The 15,322-nt window shown below is 41.8% G+C and overlaps 2 protein-coding genes and 1 long non-coding RNA gene across 11 annotated transcripts in view; 2 read left to right on the forward strand and 1 right to left on the reverse strand.

The window, feature by feature from the left end:
- The window catches only part of pih1d1 (PIH1 domain containing 1), a 506,577-nt gene that overhangs the window by 415,204 nt on the left and 76,051 nt on the right, over positions 1–15,322 (reverse strand). For both annotated transcript variants that reach the window (XM_031904792.1, XM_031904791.1), the window contains exons 12-13: positions 13,722–13,831; positions 11,518–11,627 (exon numbers count right to left, since the gene is read on the reverse strand). The gene's annotated coding sequence lies outside the window, so the exon portion shown is untranslated. The remainder of the gene's footprint in view (positions 1–11,517; positions 11,628–13,721; positions 13,832–15,322) is intronic.
- The window catches only part of nucb1 (nucleobindin 1), a 32,395-nt gene that overhangs the window by 12,023 nt on the left and 5,050 nt on the right, over positions 1–15,322 (forward strand). For 5 of the 8 annotated variants that reach the window (XM_031904958.1, XM_031904957.1, XM_031904959.1 and 2 more), the window contains exons 12-13: positions 103–217; positions 1,224–1,570. The exons of 1 other annotated variant lie outside the window; for it this stretch is intronic. In XM_031904958.1, the coding sequence (XP_031760818.1) occupies positions 103–217; positions 1,224–1,387 (279 nt within the window). In that variant the 3' untranslated portion in view covers positions 1,388–1,570. 8 annotated transcript variants of the gene reach the window in all.
- Positions 9,615–12,568, forward strand: LOC116412082. The gene is made up of 2 exons (XR_004223537.1): positions 9,615–10,047; positions 12,179–12,568. It is a non-coding gene; the product is annotated as an uncharacterized LOC116412082 (long non-coding RNA).

Raw genomic sequence — 15,322 nt, forward strand, 5'->3', positions numbered from 1 at the left:
CAGAAATAACCCCATTGCCACCCAGATGCTGCTCTGAGACCCCAGAAAGGTTAGTTCCACTTTAGTCTGTGCTATTTACATCATGCTTTTGCTTTTCTTCAGGCTGTTATGCAAATGGAACAGAAAAAAGCCCAACAGACGGGAGCTGAAGCTGCTGCTGGTCCAAACGGGGAGCTGAAGTTTCAGCCTGAAGCACCACACGCAGAATCAGAACATGGTAAGTCTCGTCAAACAGACATTTGCCGTGATCGAACCATAGGTTCCCTGGCTGTTGGGTTGACCCAGCTGCAAAAGTCTGCATCTTCTCAGGTTAAGGTTGCTGTCCAGCAGTTAACTTCATTAACTTTACATCCTTCAAAGATAAGTAAACTTTAATAAAAAGTGAATTGATGCAGTTGTTATTTTAAAAACGTTTGCAATTTACATTCTTAATTTATTTAATTTCAAGAAATTAAGGAATAAAGTACAATTAATATGAATGACTTTGTCACAACAGCTCCATCTGCTGGTCAGTTTGTGACCATGATGTTGTCGGAAAAAGAAAGAGGGCTGATCTGATGTTCTTCTGGTTAGGAAAGTTGTGAGAAACCTCAGATAACATTTCCCACCTCAGATAACATTTCCCACCTCAGATAACATTTCCCACATCTTCCCTAACCAGAAGAGCCAGAACAGACCAACCCTCTTTCTTTCTCCTGAAAACTTCCTTGCCTGGATCATGGTTGGAAACTGTCCGGCATGTGGCGCTGTTGTAACAACATTCATTCATATTAAAAAGTATATATTTCTCATATTTGGGAATCTTAAAAAAACATACTGAATGTAAATTGCAAAGCTTCTTAGAATAGCACTATCAATTTTACATTCACTTATGTTGAGAACGTTACATCGGTGTTAGCTGAAACACTTGTATGAACCTCACCGGCTAGATCCTGCAGGGGGCAGTACTATATGCCTCAGATTTTCCAGCCAGTTCACTATGCCTTGCTTGCAACAGATATGTACAATGACAGACTGCTTGTAGTTTAGCTCATAATGCTGCCAGTCGCAATAAATCTCTATAGGATTTCAGCAATAACTCCCTTGAAGTTCCTCTGCACAAGTAGTGTCACATCAGACATGCCTCCATGTGAGAGAGCGGTCACATTATGGTAGCCTTTCCAGTAGTCACCTGCTAGTCTTAATCTGGGGATCAAGTATATTAAATCTGCTTATTCCTACAGCCAAACCAGTGGAAGAGCAACCCAAACTAGCAGAACAGCAACAGAAATCAGACGTTCATCCTGCAGCCCCAGGAGAGGCAGACGGTCACCCAGCCGGACAGAAGGAGCCTGAGGTACCTCACAGCCAAGGACAAGACCAGCAAGCACATCCTGGTCAGCCATAGGGGGAAAACCCAAAGAGGACAGTGTGTGGAGGCACAGACCAGGCAAATCTCTAAGCAGATATGCTGAGATCCTTCTTGCTCGGCCTGCCACCCTCCTGAAACTGAAAGTCAAGGGACGTGCAATCAACCTCTGGGTGAATACTGTACATCAGGGCTAAACACTCACATGTAAAAAAACAAAAATAAAGAAATAAAAGCTAAAACAAATGTGGGACCAGAGGTCACTTAAACCCATGTAAAGCACCTTTTGCTATCATGGCTTTTTAGTGATTTGATGTTTTTGGCAAATGCTGCAAATCTGGCATAAAGCTGTGGCTGTTCCCTAATGTACCATCTCCTCCGGTACAGCGAGAATGGCTTATGTACTAACATGGTGCAATGATTCTCTACTGCAATATCTATGAACCCCCAGAGAACTGCATTTGATCAGGGAAAGCTGATTGGTTAGTATGGCCGTGTTACTCCATAAGCTCTACAATATGTTCTGTAGTATTCTTCTAGCAATCTCATTATACTGTAAATGGGACTGGCCTTTTTATGACAGAGGCTTTCTGATAACAGGGATTTCAGTCTCGGGGCCTCAAGCTGTTGTTATACTACTACTCCCAGCATGTCGGCTGCTTTCAGCTGCCATTAAGGACTGGAAGCGCTAGTTCAACAATTCCTTTGACGCCTTGATATATGACATCACTGTTTATTTTTCTTACACCTTTGAGTAAGTGGTTACTCAAGGTACGCCATTGTCTCAGCTCTGATATCCTCTCTCTTTCTCGCTCGCTCTCTTTCTCTCTCGCTCTCACAGGAGCTGTATTTAGGAAGAGGAGATGGTACATGGGTTCAGGTTTTTGTTACCCTTTAATTTGTTCCTCCCTTCTGTACTACTTTGTTGTTTTTAAAATCCCCAAGTGTTGTTTTAAAGTGTATTAAAGGGAAATCGTATTGAAAATTGAGTTTCTTATATCAAATTTTTTGTTTGTGTTTCATCGGGATCAGTGTTAGTATTACTTGCCCCAGGCAGTCCCTGGACAAATGATTTTGAGGCACACTAATGGTTTTGCCCCTCTGGACCACGTCGGCAGCATATTGGCTTGTGTATATAGGGGCCTTCCAATGTGTCTTGACTGATTTTTCAGTCAGATATCTATTGGGCAGATTAGATTCCACTGGGAAAGACTGTATTGGTGCACAAGCCCATATTATGCATATTAAGATCCAATCAAACCATCAGATCAGCCTGATATGCCCAGCACGAGTGACCCAATCAGGCAAAATACTGCTCATCTAGAGACCTCACCAAACGACTAAATCTTTGCCCAATATGCCCATGTGCTGGGCCATATCAGGTAAATCTGTTTGGCCCCAGCTTAAAGGAGACATATCCTATAAAAATTAAGAAGGTACCAGTGAATTATACTCCTCTAGATATAGAAGGATTGTGCTTAAAAAGTTGTGTTTCTGACTGATTTATTGAGAAATTCCACAAAAACCCCACTAGCCCCGCCCATCTGTTCCACTTCCTGCTGGCTGAATTCTCTGGATGAGCTGGGGAGCCGGCGGCCCTCCGTACACTGCACTGTAGGATAGGAACCAATCAGCAGCTAGGCTGACCTGATAGGGAACTGGAGCCTGTCTTTGCTTGTGTGACTGCATGGCTGTGATTGGCTCTCCCCCTCCTACTGTGCTTCTGGCAGGGACCGTTAGGACACGCCCACTCTCCATTTCAAACTGGACAGAGAAGTGATAGGATCTATAGGGAGCTCCAATAAAGGGGCCATTGTTACAGATAGGATTAATTTTTTAAAGCAAGATCTTTATCACAGGTGATGAGCATAGGAAACATGTGAACTCCCCCCCCCGCTATTGCCATTAGGCAGTTGGAAGGTACCAGAGCCCGTGCAGCATAGTAACTACAAAGCAGAGGGGGGGGTTAGGGATTGAGAAAGGAGGAAATACCATTTACCTGACCTTTACTGAATCTGAAATGTATCTACATCTTGGCTTGTTAGAGTACAGGTATCGGACCCCTTAGCTGGAAACCCATTATCCAGAAAGTTCCAAATTACGGAAAGGCCATCTCCCATAGACTCAATTTTAATTAAAGAATTTAATGTTTAAATATTTTTTTTAATAGACTTAAGGTAGGAGATCTGAATTAAGGAAAGACCTCTTATCCGGAAAACCCCAGGTCCTGAGCATTCTGGATAATGGGTCCCATACCTGTTCCTCAAGGATGTCGTCATTAAAAAAACAGGTGTGGGATTTGGGAAATAGCACCACCTCCTTCCAGCACCAAGTTGTTTCCAAGTGATTCAGGTGTCTGCTAATCTATGGAGCCACTGGGCTTTAACCCTTTAAGTGCCAGCCGAATTCGTCATTTCGGTTCCCCCCAGTGCCAGACGTTTTTTAAGCATTTTGTACTCATTCACTTTAACAATGTTTTTTGGTAGGAAAACCTCCATGAAACTAGGGAAATTATATATCGTTTTTTTCGTCACTAATTGGGCTTCGACATACATATCAAATTTTATAACTTTTCTGGAGATATGATGTGTATTTTGGGTGAAATATGTAAAAAAAAAAAAAAATTATGAAAAATTTCTGTATATTTTGAGGTTTTTTTCCATAGAAAAGTTAATTTTACACACTTTTTTTTGTCGTTTGTAAAAGCCCTGATACTCCCAAGTCCAACGATACCAAATATGTGGTGGTACCCCACAGTTCCTGTCCAGAAGTAACCCCCAAACTAAAGCAATACTTAGTACAATATCACACCAGAACAAAGCGGAAAAGCGCTTGTAACAGTTAATGCAGCATAACTTATATGTAAATCTAAAATATCCCCTCATGTTTGGTATCTTTAGAAACTACAGACCTTCAGGTTTCTAGGTGCAATGTAGTTTTCTCTCAAAAGCCAAATACTTTTTGTCAGTGCATTGTGCAATTTGGAGCTTTTTTTGACATTTTTTTTTTTTTTCTAAAACGTAAACTTGGACGCATGATCAAATGTGGATTTGACAAAAAAAAATCTCATAAAAATTTTCTAACAAAGGCAAATTTGAAAGACAAACTTCTCCTGAATAAAATGATGCCCCATATGTATGGGTGCACATAAAGACATGGGCACCAAACACTCCAAAGCAGGGGCAATGCATAAAGGCAATTACAGCTAAAAATTTGGGGGCTGCGCTCTATGTGCACTACCTGCAGTTTTTCAGTGTTAACCCCCCCTACCTGTGAAATAACCCCCACAAACTATATATTTCTGAAAAGTGCACACCTTCAGCTATTCAGAGACACCACTCTTCTCTTTCTACATGGAAAATTGTGGCCGCAGTCCCTTGCAGAAGTAAGCGCTTTGGTCAGAAATCAAGGAAAAAAAACAGATACAAACCTAGATTTCTCCCCAAAATCTCCATGGCAACTACCAAAAACTTACTAAACATCAATCTGCAAGTTCCCCTGAATAAAACGATACCCCATATGTATGGGTGCACATAAAGACGTGGCCACCAAATGCCCCAAAAAAGGGGCAATGTATAAGGGCAATTTCAGTTGAAATTTTGGGGGCTGCGCTCTATGTGCACTACCTGCAGCTTTTCAGTGTTAACCCCCCCTACCTGTGAGATAACCCCCACAATCAATATATTTACGAAAAGTGCACACCTTCAGCTATTCAGAGACACCACTCTTCTCTTTCTACATGGAAAATTGTGGCCGCAGTCCCTTGCAGAAGTCAGCGCTTTGGTCAGAAATCAAGGAAAAACCAGATACAAACCTAGATTTCTCCCCAAAATCCCCATGGCAACTACCGAAATCTTACTAACCATCAATCTGCAAGTTCCCCTGAATAAAACGATACCCCATATGTATGGGTGCACATAAAGACGTGGCCACCAAATGCCCCAAAACAGGGGCAATGCATAAGGGCAATTTCAGTTGAAATTTTGGGGGTTGCGCTCTATGTGCACTACCTGCAGTTTTTCAGTGTTAACCCCCCCTACCTGTGAAATAACCCCCAAAATCTATATATTTACGAAAAGTGCACACCTTCAGCTATTCAGAGACGCCACTCTTCTCTTTCTACATGGAAAATTGTGGCCGCAGTCCCTTGCAGAAGTCAGCGCTTTGGTCAGAAATCAAGGAAAAACCAGATACAAACCTAGATTTTGGTCAGAAATCAAGGAAAAACCAGATAAAAAACCTAGATTTCTCCCCAAAATCTCCATGGCAACTACCAAAAACTTACTAAACCTCAATTTGCAAGTTCCCCTGAATAAAACGATACCCCATATGTATGGGTGCACATAAAGACGTGGCCACCAAACAGGGGCAATGCATAAGGGGGGGCTGTGCTCTATGTGCTCTACCTGCAGTTATATAGTCTAAACACCCCCATACCTGTGAAATAACCCCCGCAAACTATATATTTACAAAAAGTGCACACCTTCAGCTATTCAGAGACACCACTCTTCTCTTTCTACATGAAAAATTGTGGCCGCAGTCCCTTGCAGAAGTCAGCGCTTTGGTCAGAAATCAAGGAAAAACCAGATACAAACCTAGATTTTGGTCAGAAATCAAGGAAAAACCAGATAAAAAAACCTAGATTTCTCCCCAAAATCTCCATGGCAACTACCAAAAACTTACTAACCATCAATCTGCAAGTTCCCCTGAATAAAACGATACCCCATATGTATGGGTGCACATAAAGACGTGGCCACCAAATGCCCCCAAACAGGGGCAATACATAAGGGGGGGCTGTGCTCTATGTGCTCTACCTGCAGTTATATAGTCTAAACACCCCCATACCTGTGAAATAACCCCCGCAAACTATATATTTACAAAAAGTGCACACCTTCAGCTATTCAGAGACACCACTCTTCTCTTTCTACATGGAAAATTGTGGCCGCAGTCCCTTGCAGTAGTCAGCGCTTTGGTCAGAAATCAAGGAAAAACCAGATACAAACCTATATTTCTCCCCAAAATCTCCATGGCAACTACCAAAAACTTACTAACCATCAATCTGCAAGTTCCCCTGAATAAAACGATACCCCATATGTATGGGAGCACATAAAGACGTGGCCACCAAATGCCCCAAAACAGGGGCAATGCATAAGGGCAATTTCAGTTGAAATTTTGGGGGCTGCGCTCTATGTGCACTACCTGCAGTTTTTCAGTGTTAACCCCCCCTACCTGTGAGATAACCCCCACAATCTATATATTTACGAAAAGTGCACACCTTCAGCTATTCAGAGACACCACTCTTCTCTTTCTACATGGAAAATTGTGGCCGCAGTCCCTTGCAGAAGTCAGCGCTTTGGTCAGAAATCAAGGAAAAACCAGATACAAACCTAGATTTCTCCCCAAAATCTCCATGGCAACTACCAAAAACTTACTAACCATCAATCTGCTAAAACTTACTAACCAACACCCCCATACCTGTGAAATAACCCCCGCAAACTATATATTTCAAGGAAAAACCAGATACAAACCTAGATTTCTCCCCAAAATCTCCATGGCAACTACCAAAAACTTACTAACCATCAATCTGCAAGTTCCCCTGAATAAAACGATACCCCATATGTATGGGTGCACATAAAGACGTGGCCACCAAATGCCCCAAAACAGGGGCAATGTATAAGGGCAATTTCAGTTGAAATTTTGGGGGCTGCGCTCTATGTGCACTACCTGCAGCTTTTCAGTGTTAACCCCCCCTACCTGTGAGATAACCCCCACAATCAATATATTTACGAAAAGTGCACACCTTCTGCTATTCAGAGACGCCACTCTTCTCTTTCTACATGGAAAATTGTGGCTGCAGTCCATCGCAGAAGTCAGCGCTTTGGTCAGAAATCAAGGAAAAACCAGATACAAACCTAGATTTTGGTCAGAAATCAAGGAAGAACCAGATAAAAACCTAGATTTCTCCCCAAAATCTCCATGGCAACTACCAAAAACTTACTAAACCTCAATTTGCAAGTTCCCCTGAATAAAACGATACCCCATATGTATGGGTGCACATAGACAAGACGTGGCCACCAAATGCCCCCAAACAGGGGCAATGCATAAGGGGGGTATGTGCTCTATGTGCTCTACCTGCAGTTATTTAGTCTAAACACCCCCATACCTGTGAAATAACCCCCGCAAACTATATATTTACGAAAAGTGCACACCTTCAGCTATTCAGAGACACCACTCTTCTCTTTCTACATGGAAAATTGTGGCCGCAGTCCCTTGCAGAAGTCAGCGCTTTGGTCAGAAATCAAGGAAAAACCAGATACAAACCTAGATTTCTCTCCAAAATTTCCATGGCAACTACCAAAAACTTACTAAACATCAATCTGCAAGTTCCCCTGAATAAAACGATACCCCATATGTATGGGTGCACATAAGTACATGGCCGCCAAACCTGAAAATGCATAATATTGGGGCTGCACTCTATGCACCCCTTTTTTTTTTGCCTGCACCCGAATGAATGGAATACGCTCGGGTGCAGGCACATGTAGCCGATATACGCATGAAAACGCGTGAGAATGCAAAGTCTCGCGTTTTCATGTGTATATCGGCTACATATGCCTGCACCCGAGCGTATTCCATTCATTCGGGTGCAGGCACAAGTAGCAGGCGTAGGGCTGAATTTTCGGCAAGCGTTTTTCCACTTGCTGAAAAAAATCAGCCCTACGCCATGTGTGGCATCAGCCTAACCCTTGGCAATAGAAACTACCAGAACAATCTTAGCCTTTCTAGAACAACTGAAATCAAATGAAGTTAAAATGGAATAAAACCACTAAAAGCAATCAAAGAACAATAATTGCAATGAAATCGGTGGTCAGAGCCCTGGATCCACCAATGTCACTGCAAAAGCAACCTTTTTGGGGGCACTAAACACACAATAAAGAACAATGCAAAGATAAAACACCATAAAATCAGTAAAATCCAATAAAACCACCTAAACCAACAGAAGAACAATAATTGCAATGAAATTGGTGGTCAGAGCCCTGGATCCACCAACGTCACTGCAAATTCAGCACCAAATAGCAATAAAAAAAGTTACAATACAATACAATAATAAAAAAACAGAAATCAATTATGAAAATGCCAAAAAAACACTAAAATGCAACCAAATAAATCAGATAATTATAGAGCAAGATCAGAAATAAAGTTTTAGTAAAAAAAAGACTGCCAAAGAAAGCAAAGAAAGAAAGAAAAGAAAAGAAAGATAGAAAAAAAAAAAAAAAAAAAGTGTAAGTGTGTGTGTGAGTGTCTGTGTGTGCTTGGGAAAGTTGTAAATAAGTGTGTATGTGTACAAAAGTGTAATAATGACAAAGATAGAAGAAAAAATTGAAAAAAAAAAAAAAAAATTTTAGACAGTTGAGATCGAAATAAGCAAAATAAACAGTGGTAGAGAGTTGTAGTTCAGCTTACCCAAGGCAGGCAGGCGATCAGGGGCGACCAATCTGGCAGGAAGGCAGCAGGGGAGCTCCATCAGGTCCGAAGTGCGCAGCAGGAATGAGGAGCCGACAGTAGGCGGCGCTATTTAAAGGGACAGCAGTGGACACGTCATCATCGCGTGTCCACTGCTGTCATTGGCTGGCGACGCGATCGTGGGACCGGATCGGTGAGTATGACTGTCTCTGCTCGTTGCCTAGGGGGTTGTGAAGGGTTTACAAGCGCTGCGCTGCTTTAAAAGCGAGCGCAGCGCTTGTAAACCTGATAGTGCTGTAGGACGTAGATTCTACGTCCTGTGGCACTTTGGTCCTTTGCTACCCAGGACGTAGAATCTACGTCCCATGGCACTAAAAGGGTTAAAAAGAATATATATATTTCCCTTGGTTTTGGAACGTGTATATATTTCACCTCTGGCCTGGGGTAGGCCGTGTTAATAAAAGCTGGAAGCTAGAGCCCAAGGGAATGTTGTGTTTGTGTGTCAGTGATGTTTTTGGCCATTTGTTTCTTGCAGGGTTAGTTCCCATTTGAGTTACTTTTAGTATGTTACAGACTGTCCTATTCTTAGCAACCTTTAATTGGCCTTCATTTTTCATAGTTTTTGAATTATTTGCCTTCCTCTTCTGCCTCTTTCACATGGGGGTCGCTGACCCCAGCAGCAAAAATAACTATCACTCTGTGAGGCTACAACTGTATTGTTCGTTCTTATTCCTTATCTTTCTATTCAGACCCTCTCATATCCACCTTCCAGTGTTTCATTCAAACCACTGCCTAGTCACTACGGTAAATTGTCCCCTGGCAACCAGACAGCTGCTGATATTCCAGACTGGATTGCTGCTAAACAAAAAGTCTAATAATTCAAAAACCACGAATAACTGCATATTTTTAAACTATCACCGTCAGCATTATAAGAAAAGTTAATCAAAGGTGAACTACTCCTTTCTCCAAAGAATATGTCTGGATACTGTATGTTATTTTGTTTTTTAATAACTAACACTAATGGTTTTTAGTCTGATCTAAAGCTTGGCTCAATCCCTTCACTCTGTACATTGCTGTGAATAATGAGCTTCCCTGTGGCCTATAGGTTACATAACTTTAGCTGATAAATTATAGCAAAGTACAGTACATTCACTGATTGTGCACAGGAGAATGCATTTCATTTAGCAGGCTCACTAAATAGGACAGTCACAGCATTTGGGGTAGAACACCTAGAGTAGGTATATAGCCTTGTTGGCTAGCTAATGCTGCTGGGAGCTATAGTTTAGCAACAGCTAGAGAAACAGAGATGTGGTGCAGTTTCTTGTGTAGTTTGTGCAATATGGATGTTCTGTCGCAGCAGCAGAATCTGTTGGGAGCTAGCCCATCTCAAGATTGCCGCAATACAATAATGGGGTGCAGGGGTTATGTTTACCAAGGGTATTCCGGATAAGGGGTCTTTTTTTTTGTCTCTAATAAGGATTATTTACATTATTCCTTTAAATGACAAGTAATTATATAATGTCATAATGAAAAGTGATTAAAATACAATGTTGCCCTGCTATGTAAAAGTTGCCCGTTTACTTCAGAAACACTACCATAGTTAGGATAAACAAAGTTGCTGTGTGGCCAAGGAGGCAGCTATTCAAGCTAGAAAAAGGCAAAAAAGAGAAAATGCAGAGGTTACATAGCAGATAACAAACACACTCTGTAGAATACAATGGCAATATACAGAGCTTGTCTTCTGCTATGTAACCTGTTCCTGCCCACATGTCAGTGTCTGTCTCCATCCCCCATGTAATGCTTCTCGTATCAGGCTTTCCCATTCCCCATGCGTCGCCCCCTGCTGCTGCCACACACACACGGCCCAGTGCCCTCATTGGGGTCACTTCCCTGGGCTGCCATCAGGGGGGCGAGAGGGTAGTGTTGTGCCGGGCCCGGGAAAATCTTCCCTAACTGCCAAATAGAGCCTCCTATAGGCTGCCAGTCCAAATAAGGGCTACCTAAAAACCAATCACAGCCCTTATTTGGTGGTAAGACCCCCTAACTGTACAAAGACCCCCAGAAAAGCACATATTTTTGGGAAGGACACATTCTGATGAATCTAAAATAGCTAAAGATGTCTTTCTGCACCAAACGACAAAGCTTTCCTAAACTTAGCGGTATTTATGCCATTTCTAAAAATTGCCTAAAAATGTTACAATTTGCCGCATTTAACTCACACGTGATGGGGTGACATGATGCCCAATATGCACAGATGTACCAAAGCAGGCGGCATCCATGGACCCTGAATGATAATAGCGCACAATTGTACAGACAGCACACTTCCACTAACTGTCACAGCAACCATAATGGGCAATTTGATAGCTTGGTACCATAAATCATTAACTACCCTTTAAAATTGCAAAAAGAGGATTGGTGGGGAAATGTGAATGCAGCCACTGAAAAAGTCAAAACAGCACCCGAGCGCGTCTCTGACAGACACACTTCCATGTACTGGGACTGGGGGTCAAGGGAGAGTCCAAAAACTAAGGAAGGGGCAAGAATCCCCCCCACTGGGAAAACGAATGAATGTAAATCTTGCAAAATTTTACCTTGCAAAATGTTCAATAAAAACAACACATTGAGCAAAAAAAAACCAAAACATCGGAGGAACGATCTCATGCGGGAATCGAACCCTAACCCTGGATTCCCAGCCCACCCAACCTTACCAGGGTGTCGCCCCAGTCCAATTGAGCTATCCTTCCTCTCAACTGTAGTAGGCGCTTTTTGGTCTGTTGTCCTAGCGTGTTGTCCGTTACAGAAGAGCAGTTGGCATCTTCTGTGGAAATGAAACATTCCGGCTTAAAGCCTGTGTAACTAGGGAGACTGTCTCATAAGTAGAGAGTTTGCGCGCAGCTCTATGTTTAACATCGAAATAGGCAAAAAAAAATTTTTTGAAAAACGTTTGAGCTGAAAGCAGTGGCTTGTGTGCCCATCCCAGCTGGACCCAATAAAGAAAATCTTCTTGCGTCAACTCCACTGACACCCAATGCACTGACTTTTAATTAACACATTAAATCAATGAGCTGCTTATTATAGATGAATGTGAGCTTGTTATATTACACACAAAAAGGGGCCTGCCAACATTTTTGTACTGCGCACGTGTGTTAATGGGGGGCCCTATATAAATAGTTCATTTCTTTAACCAGCACTTTATTTAAGAACAACGTACGGACAGAATCTTCATTCCGGTTATCAAGAGTGGATTCATTTGACCATTAATTATATCAGAGCTAGTAACTATCAATTTTCATCATATTGTTACACTACATGTAGATTTGTTCACTAAATAGGACAGTCACAGCATTTGGGGTAGAACACCTGGAGTAGGTATATAGCCTTGTTGGCTAGCTAATGCTGCTGGGAGCTATAGTTTAGCAACAGCTATAGAAGCAGAGATTTGGTGCAGTTTCTTGTGTAGTTTGTGCACTATGGATGTTCTGTCGCAGCAGCAGAATCTGTTGGGAGCTAGCCCATCTCAAGATTGCCGCAATACAATAATGGGGTGCAGGGGTTATGTTTACCAAGGGTATTCCGGATAAGGGGTCTTTCCGTTATTTGGATCTCCATACCTTAACTCTACTAAAAAATCAATAAAACATTAAACCCAATAGGATTGTTTTGTCTCTAATAAGGATTATTTACATTATTCCTTTAAATGACAAGTAATTATATAATGTCATAATGAAAAGTGATTAAAATACAATGTTGCCCTGCTATGTAAAAGTTGCCCGTTTACTTCAGAAACACTACCATAGTTAGGATAAACAAAGTTGCTGTGTGGCCAAGGAGGCAGCTATTCAAGCTAGAAAAAGGCAAAAACGAGAAAATGCAGAGGTTACATAGCAGATAACAAACACACTCTGCAGAATACAATGGCAATATACAGAGCTTGTCTTCTGCTATGTAACCTGTTCCTGCCCACATGTCAGTGTCTGTCTCCGTCCCCCATGTAATGCTTCTCATATCAGGCTTTCCCATTCCCCATGTGTCGCCCCCCTGCTGCTGCTGCCACACACACGGCCCAGTGCCCTCATTGGGGTCACTTCCCTGGGCTGCCATCAGGGGGGCGAGAGGGTAGTGTTGTGCCGGGCCCGGGAAAATCTTCCCTAACTGCCAAATAGAGCCTCCTATAGGCTGCCAGTCCAAATAAGGGCTACCTAAAAACCAATCACAGCCCTTATTTGGTGGTAAGACCCCCTAACTGTACAAAGACCCCCAGAAAAGCACATATTTTTGGGAAGGACACATTCTGATGAATCTAAAATAGCTAAAGATGTCTTTCTGCACCAAACGACAAAGCTTTCCTAAACTTAGCGGTATTTATGCCATTTCTAAAAATTGCCTAAAAATGTTACAATTTGCCGCATTTAACTCACACGTGATGGGGTGACATGATGCCCAATATGCACAGATGTACCAAAGCAGGCGGCATCCATGGCCCCCGAATGATAATAGCGCACAATTGTACTGACAGCACACTTCCACTAACTGTCACAGCAACCATAATGGGCAATTTGATAGCTTGGTATCATAAATCATTAGCTGCCCTTTAAAATGGCAAAAAGAGGATTGGTGGGGAAATGTGAATGCAGCCACTGAAAAAGTCAAAACAGCACCCGAGCGTCTCTGACAGACACACTTCCATGTACTGGGACTGGGGGTCAAGGGAGAGTCCAACAACTAAGGAAGGGGCAAGAATCCCCCCCCCCACTGGGAAAACGAATGAATGTAAATCTTACAACTCCGAATGCAAATTTCAATAAAAACAACACATTGAGCAAAAAAAAACAAAAAAAAACAAAACATCGGAGGAACGATCTCATGCGGGAATCGAACCCTCACCCTGGATTCCCAGCCCACCCAACCTTACCAGGGTGTCGCCCCAGTCCAATTGAGCTATCCTTCCTCTCAACTGTAGTAGGTGCTTTTTGGTCTGTTGTCCTAGCGTGTTGTCCGTTACAGAAGAGCAGTTGGCATCTTCTGTGGAAATGAAACATGCCGGCTTAAAGCCTGTGTAACTAGGGGGACTGTCTCATAAGTAGAGAGTTTGCGCGCAGCTCTATGTTTAACATCGAAATAGGCAAAAAAAAATCTTTTTGAAAAACGTTTGACCTGAAAGCAGTGGCTTGTGTGCCCATCCCAGCTGGACCCAATAAAGAAAATCTTCTTGCGTCAACTCCACTGACACCCAATGCACTGAATTTTAAACTTATTTCTAAGGGTTTCAATAATATTTACGGTACCAAGTACATTTACCATTTACACAACACACAGCAGGTTCAGTTTCATCAGAAGCACAGAAATGCCAACTAACCCCATGTGACTAGGGTCATAGTGATCCAATTCTGCATTATTTAAAATCTAATACAGGTATGGGATCCCTTATGTGGAAAACCAATATCCAGAAAGCTCCGAATTACTGAAAGCCTGTCTCCCATAGACCCCATTTTAATTAAATAATTCAGATTTTTATTATTTATTTCCTTTTTCTCTGTAAAATAAAACAGTGCTTTGTACTTGATCCCAACTAAGATTTAATTAATCCTTACCGGATGCAAAATAATCCTATTGGGTTTAATTAATGTTTTATTGATTTCTTAGTAGACTTAAGGTATGGAGATCGAAATTATGGCAAGACCCCGTACTGGGAGTTGCATGTAAAAATCTCTCATAGCGATTGCAGAACGTAACACTGATGGGCAGGGACACTGTAGGATTGGGTGCAGGGAGTTGTTGCAGGAGAAAATACCAAAATAAAACAGTTTAGGTGTCAAAGTACAAGTTACAGGGAGTTGCGTGTAAAACAAAACGCCTCATAGCTGCTGTTTAACTTTCAGAACCTGATCAAGTAAATAAACAATATAACTATATATAACAGGAACCTAACATGGATGCAGGGAGTTGCAAGCAAATAACACACAGTTATCATTTAATTATCATTAGGTTCAGTTTATGGCAGAAAAATTACTTACAAAAAAAGCACATCATATACAATGAGACACAGTCTATATTTACAAAACCAGCACATTATATACAGTGAGATGCAGTCTGTATTTACAAAACCAGTACATTATATACAGTGAGACGCAGCCTGTATTTACACAACCAGTACATTATATACAGCGAGACGCAGCCTGTATTTACAAAACCAGCACATTATATACAGTGGGATGCAGCCTGTATTTACACAACCAGTACATTATATACAGCGAGACGCAGCCTGTATTTACAAAACCAACACATTATATACAGTGGGATGCAGCCTGTATTTACACAACCAGCACATTATATACAGCGAGACGCAGCCTGTATTTACAAAACCAGTACATTATATACAGTGAGACGCAGCCTGTATTTACAAAACCAGTACATTATATACAGTGAGACGCAGTCTGTATTTACAAAACCAGCACATTATATACAGTGAGACGCAGTCTGTATTTACAAAACCAGCACATTATATACAGTGAG

Source organism: Xenopus tropicalis, chromosome 7 (assembly GCF_000004195.4).
Source record: "Xenopus tropicalis strain Nigerian chromosome 7, UCB_Xtro_10.0, whole genome shotgun sequence".
In the NCBI taxonomy this organism is placed as follows: Eukaryota; Metazoa; Chordata; class Amphibia; order Anura; family Pipidae; genus Xenopus; species Xenopus tropicalis.